At 57.4% G+C, this 7987-nt stretch overlaps 1 protein-coding gene across 1 annotated transcript; it reads right to left on the reverse strand.

The window, feature by feature from the left end:
* Positions 1-6440: 6440 nt before the first annotated feature.
* On the reverse strand, positions 6441-7784 carry LOC125031020 (atherin-like). Its single transcript, XM_047621440.1, has 3 exons — positions 7754-7784; positions 7036-7653; positions 6441-6982 (listed from the first exon to the last, which is right to left on the reverse strand). Exons 1-3 carry the CDS (start codon positions 7782-7784, stop codon positions 6441-6443), a joined length of 1191 nt encoding a protein of 396 aa, XP_047477396.1.
* Positions 7785-7987: the final 203 nt, after the last annotated feature.

Raw genomic sequence — 7987 nt, forward strand, 5'->3', positions numbered from 1 at the left:
TAACGATATCTTTTTGGCTTGCTATACACTCTATAAATGAAGAGAAATATAGGAGACTGTAATGTAAATACATTGTATGGAATAAGTGAAATCAAAATTAAAAAATACCGGAAGGTGAGGGCAAAGAGAAAAAAAAGACGAGAACTGAAAGAAAATAATAAGAGAAAACTAGATAATGAATATAATTTAATAACTACAAGGCAATAAACAAAAACATCCAACGAAGCAATGAATCAAAACGATTATGAAACCTCAAACAAACAAACCATAAGCAATACGCTACTGAATGAATGCAAATTTTGGGAAACGTAGTTGATCTCTCTCCAGCGGCCGCTCACCTCAGGCACGCCCTCACGCCCTCACGCCCGCGGCCTCAAATTCACCTGAATAACCCATCATGAAAAGGTACGATGATAAGTGTCTGAAAGTCCTTCTTTCGGAAATACGTAGAGGGTAAGTGGGAAAAGGGGGAAGGAGGAGGAAGAGGAAGAGGAGTAAAGGGGGAGGAGAGGGGACTGGAGAAAGAGGGAAGTGGAGAAAGGGGGAGGAGGAGAAAGAAGTCGAAAAAGAGGGAGAAGGAGGAGAGGGAAGTGAATAAAGAGGAATGAGGAGGAGAGGGAAATGGAGAAAAAGGAAAGAGGAGAAAACGGAGGGAAGAGCGAGAGTAGGAGGAGAGGGGAAAGGGCAAGGATGTTTATGAGACTGAAAAGAATGTCTTAATCTGTTTGTTGACTTGCTTCGAGCCTCTCATCTCTTCATCTCCCGCAGCGGCGCGGACAGCTGCTTAAATGACGATGACGAAGCGATGAAGAACCTGCAAGATAATGTTCCAAGTCTTTTTTCCTAGACCACAGAGAGAAAAAATAAACAGAAGCAACAGCACAAGCGCCTAACTGCTAATAACCTCGCGCCCAGCTCGGGTCTCCGGCGAAGGAGACGAAGACGAAGGTCGGCCTCGTGGGCGGAGACGCCATTACTTCCCCGCGTTTTCTATGAGGGGGCTTAATCTTCTCGACTTTAAGGGGAAACTACGCTGGATTATGAAACTTCTGACGCGTTTAATATTCAGTGGATGAAGCCTGCTCTCTCGCTCTCTCTCTGGGAGTGTGTGTTCATGACGGCAAGGAACATTATTACGGTATTATATATAATTTTTTTTCTTTTCTTTTTTTCCCTGTCATGTGAAGATAACCAGCAAGTGTTTGGTTTACGCTGAGGTAAACAAGACAGTAGAGGACGGTGAATTAATGACCAAATGATAAGGGAAGTTAATGGCTTGATAAATGAAGTAAGTGCGTTACCCTCACGGCAGCTCGGCACCGATCTGTTATCTCGCGCGTCACACTCACCCTTAACAACACCAACAAACACACTCCGAGGAGATTGCCTCACTTTCCTTCCTCCTCCTCCCCTCCTCCTCCCCTCCTCCTCCCCTCCTCCTCCCCTCCTCCTCCCCTCCTCCTCCCCTCCTCCTCCCCCCTCCTCTCCCCCCTCCTCTCCCTCTTCCATGAACCAAGAATGTCCCTTCCCCCCCTCTCCCTGCCCACTCCCCATAGGTCAGTGATTCCCCTGACACCCCTCCTCCCCCCTCGATCCATGGGCCATCTGTAATTCCCCTTTCCCCTTCTCTCCCTCTTCCCCCTTCCCCACCTTTACCCCTTGACTCAATACCCTCCCGTAACCCCTCTCCACCTACTCCTTGACTCCTCTCCCTCTCCCTCTCCCTCTCCCTCTCCCTCTCCCTCTCCCTCTCCCTCTCCCTCTCCCTCTCCCTCTCCCTCTCCCTCTCCCTCTCCCTCTCCCTCCTTTCCCCCTCCTCCCTCCCTCTCCCTCTTCCCCTCCCTCTCCTCCCTCTCCCTCTCCCTCTCCCTCCCTTTCCCCCTCCTCCCCTCCCTCTCCCTTTCCCCCTCCTCCCCTCCCTCTCCCTTTCCCCCTCCTCCCCTCCCTCCTCCTCCCCTCCCACCTTTAGGGGCAAGAACGAGCGACCTGTGTGTCAACAGAGAGGAAACAAACACACAAACAAACTCAAGGCTATTGCAACGTGAATGAAGAGCCTCTTGTAAGAAACTCATTTTTTTGGCTTGAGTGTCGGCGTTGCAAGGCAGTTGGAATGATCATTTGCACAACAAAGTTTCGTGACGCGAGTGCAATGCGAGTAGGGAATAATTGCATCTACAGTATACAAAATTTCAGGTTAATGATGACTGAGAAAATAATAATCTTTATCAATTATTATCCTTTGCACAAATTCAATATATATGTATGTGTGTGTGTGTGTGTGTGTGTGTGTGTGTGTGTGTGTGTGTGTGTGTGTGTGTGTGTGTGTGTGTGTGTGTGTGCGTGTGTGTGTGTGTGTGTATGTGTGTGTGTGTGTATGTGTGTGTGTGTGTGTGTGTGTGTGTGTGTGTGTGTGTGTGTGTGTGTGTGTGTGTGTGTGTGTGTGTGTGTGTGTATGTATGTATGTATGTATGTATGTATGTATGTATGTATGTATGTATGTATGTATGTATGTATGTATGTATGTATGTATGTGTGTGTGTATTAAAAAAAAAAAAAAAATATATATATATATGTATATATATGTATATATATCAAATATGTATATATATGTATATATTAGATATGAATATACATATGTATATATATATGTATATACATATGTATATATATGTATATAATGTATATATATGTATATACCCAAAGTAACATATATATATTGTACACATCCATTATCATCTCAGTCTATCCTTAACAAATACCTCACTAGCAACACCAATTGACACACACAATACACACTTATACTACACAGACACGACACATCCCACTCACACTTATACCCACATACCACACTATACACACCATTTACACACACATACACACATACACACATACACCACTACACACATGACGACACATACACTCATACACTGACATACACAGCCTACACAACCACATACACTAACACATACAACACGACATACACTACTCCGGTACACAGCAACACATACAGCCAGCATTACACACCCACTACGACAACGACCACATTACACGGTTACACAACATACGACACGACATACTACACACAGTAGAACACGACACTACCATTACCACGGGACACACTACACACACCATACACGCTTCCACATACACGCCAACGAATAACAACACACATACCACACTTTCGCCACTCACTTGCCACGACACATCCACACACATCCACCACAGCAGCCACACAGCCAGACACACACTTACACACACAACACACACATACACTCACAGCCACACACCAGACTCACATATACACACACTATTCACACAATTCAGGTACATACGACCATACACACATAGACACACATATACACACACATACACACATACACTCACATACACCACAGACATCACGAACACGATAATAAACAAACATACAGCCAACATCACACAAAACATACACAGAACACACACGAAACTTACACAGAATCAGACACAATACATACACAACACAGTGACAAAAACAGACAACACAATACCACACCCCCCAGACACTTACTACACACCCCACCCCACCTCCCCCCCCCTCCCCCCCAGCCACCCCCGCCCCACCCCACCCCCCGTAACCCCTACCACCCCGACCCCACACACCACACCCCCACCCCCCCACACACCCCCCCAAACCATTCCGAAAAACGATCAGACCCAGTCGAATAAGCAAGGACAAACGAAAGCCTGAATGCAAGAGCTGGCCCGGTGATGAGGCCTGGAAGAGGAGGCGAGAGTCTAAGAACCCATATTCATGATCCCTAGGCGTCGAGGGCTAAAGGGTGATTGAGGTGCGAGCGGACCCGTTATGCTGAGCGGGAGCGCCTCGTCCCTTGAGCTTGAGGGAGCGCGTCCCGTTAGCGTTCGGCGGGCCGGCCGGGAGAGGGTTCGTCCTCCCCGTCGAAGGGCAAACGTTGGTCAAACCGCGAGCCCGTTATCCGCAGCCCCGCAGCCCCCGCTAACACCACCCACCCCCCCCCCACCCCACCCCCCCACCCCCCCACCCAGATTCCCGTTTCGCACGCTCTCGTGTCTATAGTGACCCCCGCAGAATGCCAAACTCATCGCCCGATGGCCCACATCCCCAACGCTAAACTTTAGCCACTTCGCCTTCATTACTCAGCCACATTTCCCAAGACTTCAACCCAGCTCCTCAGTTGCCTTTAAAACAAAAACGAAAACAATCGTCACCATCTAGTAGCAGAAGGATACAACCCCCTCTGCCAATTACATCGTAATCCACATCCAACTTCAGCCGGCAGGGCATCATCACATAAGTTGACCTTACCCACCAATCAAGCCCATTCCCCTTCCCAACCCCACTACCCCCCTCCCCCTGGGGCCCCCCGAGCCCAGCCAATACCCCACACGCCCCCTCCCCCCCACACCTCCCCACAATCAAACCTGCCCCCCCTCACCCCACCCCACAGCCCCCCCCCCCCACCCCCAACCACCCTCCCCCCCCCCCCCAACCCACCCGCCCGGTCTACCCTCCCCGCCGTCCCGCCACTCCCGCCCCTCGCGTCCACCGCCCCTCCCTCGCCTCCCACACACCACACCCCCCTCCTCCGACCCCACAGACACCCGCCCCCCTCCCCCCCCCCCACCCCCCCCATCACCCTACCAGCCACCACCCCCCGACCTGTGCTCCCCAACCCACCCACCCAAAACCCACCCATCGCCAAATGCAGTCACTCCCTCAAACAGATCCGAAATGACCACCCCCAACCCCACCGACCGCCGCCCCCTCCCCCGGTGACCCACTCCCTAAACTGCCCGCCCGGAAGATTCGTCGTCTCGTTAAAATTTACCTCTTTCTTTTCTAATTTTCTCTTGTCTATTTCTTTATTTTTATTTTTTTTAATTTTCGTTTAATATATGTATTTATTTCTTTTTCTATAATTTTCTTATTTTCTTTTTTAATTATTTTCGCTCTTTTATATTTGTTTATAATTTTCTTTTTCCCTGTATTCGGTGATTGTGGTTTATACTCAATCTTTATTTATAACTTTTTTCTCTCCTCTTATAATATACAATTCCAGAAGGCACATTTATAGGGTATGACCATGGGTGGAGAAACGGATCGGAACCATACGTAAGGCGTGCCGCAGTCCGCCAAGCGCCGAGCACCCCACTGTGGCCACACGACAGCCTCAACCACACAGAGCCCCTGCCGTCCCGCCTCACCAGCGGCACCCACACAGCCCACGTGCGCGCCCGTGCATTCCGTCCGCACGGCGCCTGCGTCCCCCCGCCCCCCACCGCCTATCACGTCCTCCACCCGCTCCCCCACATCCCCCGGCTCGGCAGCACGCCCGTGACGCCGCAGCCCTCCTGCGCCGCCACAGCACCCCGGACCCCGTGCCCCCCCCCGCCCGGCGATCTCCCTGCAGCTGGCTCCCTGGCTGCGCCGAGGGCGTCTCCGGCGGCGCCTTGCGCTACCAGGAGGCGCCGGGCGGCTCCGGCGAGCGCCGCGCTCCTGCGGCGACGGCGTCTCGCGTGGAGCCGTGTCGCACCGGCGGAGCCTGGCGGCACCGTAGGCCCGGGCGGCTCAGGACGGCGCCGTGCGGCACCGTCGTCTCCGGTGCGCACCTGAGCGCCGGGACGGTCAACTTGCGCTCCGGGCGGCATGCCGGCGGCTGCCTGCGTGCACAGGCGCGACCGGGCGGAAAAGGAGCCCGGGCGGAACCGGCGTCTCCCGGCGGCTCCTAGCGGCCCTGCGGCTCCGATGATACGGCGCACATGCGTACGCCGGGCGGCTACGGCGCCCGGGGCGGGCACCTGGAGGAGCCGGTGATACCAGGCGGCGCCGTGCGGCACCGTCTTCCCCTGGCGTCACCGTCGGCGCACGGGAGGCATCCGCGTCGCCGGGCGGCTCCGGCGGAGCCGGGCGACGAGCGCGGTCTGCACCGGCGGCGCCTGTTCGGGCTCCGGCGGAGCCTGTGCGGAACCTGCTCGCCGAAGTTCACCTGCTGAGCGGGCACGGGCGGCTCCGGCAGGCGCGTGCGGAAACGATGAGACCGGAGAAAACGCGGCACCGGGCGAACCGGTCGGCCCGGGCGCTACGTAAGCGCGGGCGGATACGCGGAGCGACGCGATTCCTGCGGCGCCTGGGAGGACCTGCGTCTCCGGTCGGACAAAGGAGGAGACGGAGGACACGGCGGAGACTGGAGGACCCAGCGGCAGCCCGGTCTGCTTACGTCGTCGCCGGGCGGTACCGTCTGCGCCGGGTCGAACAGGCGTGAGCCGGCGCTACCGGCGTCGCACCGTTCGGAAACGGGGAGGAGACGGGATGCAACAGCGGAGACGGCGGATAACCGGAGCCCGGGCGCTCCTTCGCGCCTGGCGCACATGCTGCGCCGGGAGGAACCGGCCGGCGTCCGAGGCCTTACTATGCGACGTGCTCACCGGAGCTCCGGCTGCACAGACTGCGCCGTCGCTCCGGCTAGCCGGTAGGACAGGCGCGCCGTCGGAATCCGGCGACCGGCGGCTCCGTGCTCGCCGGCGGATAAAGAGGAACCGGGAGGATAAGATTCGACGGGAGCTACCATGCGGCGCCGTTCGACCTGCGTCGCCCGGAGGGCTCCGCGCTCCGGGAGGCTACCGGCGGAGGACGCGGCTACGGCGGAGCCGGGAGGAAAATGCGGTCCCGGCGGCACAGGAGGAGCCGTGGCGTCACCGGAGGCGCCGAGCAAATGAGGCGCCGGGTGGCTAAGCGGAGACGGAGGCTCCCGGGGCGCCGGGCGGCAAAGGCCGGAGACGGGAGGCTCACGGCGGCGACCGGGCGGCAACGGCGGAGCCGGCGGATCAGGCGAGCCGGGCGGCACCGGCGTCGCCGGCGGCTCCGGCGGCCGAGCCTGCGGCTCCTCGTGCTCCGCGGCAGAGGAGGCGCCTGGCGGCACCAGCGGCGCCAGGCGGGCAGCGCGGCGCCGTCGCTGCCGCGGACCTGGCGCCAACCGGCGCTCCCAGGCGAGCCAGGGCGGCGACTAGGCTGCTGACAGCGGGCCAGGCGGCCCCGGCGGCGCCTGGAGGCCCGGGCGACCAGGACGCACGAGCTGAGCCTGGCGGCCCGGGCGAGACTGGAGGAACAGGAGGCGACTGGAGCAGCGGCGGCCGACTGGCGGCCCCGGCGCGACCAGCGATTAGGACGGCGACTGGCGGCACCGGAGGCACCAGAGGAAGAGCGAGACGGAGGAAAAGGCGGAGACAGAGGACCGGGAGGAGCCCAGAGGAAAGTGGAGGAGACTGGAGCAAGTGGCGCACTGGCGAAAAGCGGCGACTGGCGATGAGCGAGACCTGGCGTGCCCAGCGGCGCCTGGAGGCTGCTGAGAGACAGCTGCCACGGCGGCGCCTGCGCACCAGTCGGCCCAGGAGTGAACAGGAGGAGACATCGCCACTTCGGCTGCTCAGGGCGCCAGGGAGGCGACATGGAGCTGAGCGGCACTGGCGAGAGTCGTGCTCCTGAGGAACCCGCCGGAGACTGGAGATCAACGTCGGAGACTGAGGCAAAGGAGGCCCTGGAGGCTGCGACGGCTCCTGGCGAAACCGTCGGGAGGCACTGGAGCTGCGGATGAGCCTGGATGCCCCGTAGGAGCACCAGGAGGCCCCGTAGGCGACCTGAGGATCAGGCTGAGACAGAGGCAAACGGAGGAGACTGGCGCAAGGCGGCGACTGGCGGACAGGGAGGAGACGGAGGATCGGCGGAGACAGGAGGAACCGGAGAGACTGGCTTCTACCGAAAGACACATGAGGCACCAGGCGGAGACAGGGCGGCACCGGCGTAGCCAGGCGGAAAAGGAGAGCCTGCGGCAAAGCGAGACTGGCGGACAGGAGGCACTGGCGAAGAGGAGGAGACTGGATAGGGCAAAGGAGGAGACATGGCGGACCAGTAGGAGACAGGCCGAACAGTCGGCGACGCGGAAAAGCGGGACAGTAGGAATAAGGAGAGACC

Source organism: Penaeus chinensis, chromosome 12, assembly GCF_019202785.1.
Source record: "Penaeus chinensis breed Huanghai No. 1 chromosome 12, ASM1920278v2, whole genome shotgun sequence".
NCBI classification, from domain to species: domain Eukaryota; kingdom Metazoa; phylum Arthropoda; class Malacostraca; order Decapoda; family Penaeidae; genus Penaeus; species Penaeus chinensis.

Coding starts and splice junctions, on each gene's coding strand:
- LOC125031020 (XM_047621440.1), bottom strand. CDS start 7,784: ATGTGTCTTTCGGTAGAAGCCAGTCTCTCCG. Junction 7,654..7,753: donor GGTAGAAGCCAGTCTCTCCG/GTTCCTCCTGTC, acceptor CCTGATCCTCAG/GTCGCCTACGGGGCCTCCTG. Junction 6,983..7,035: donor CCGGGGCCGCCTGGCCCGCT/GTCAGCAGCCTA, acceptor GGTTGGCGCCAG/GTCCGCGGCAGCGACGGCGC.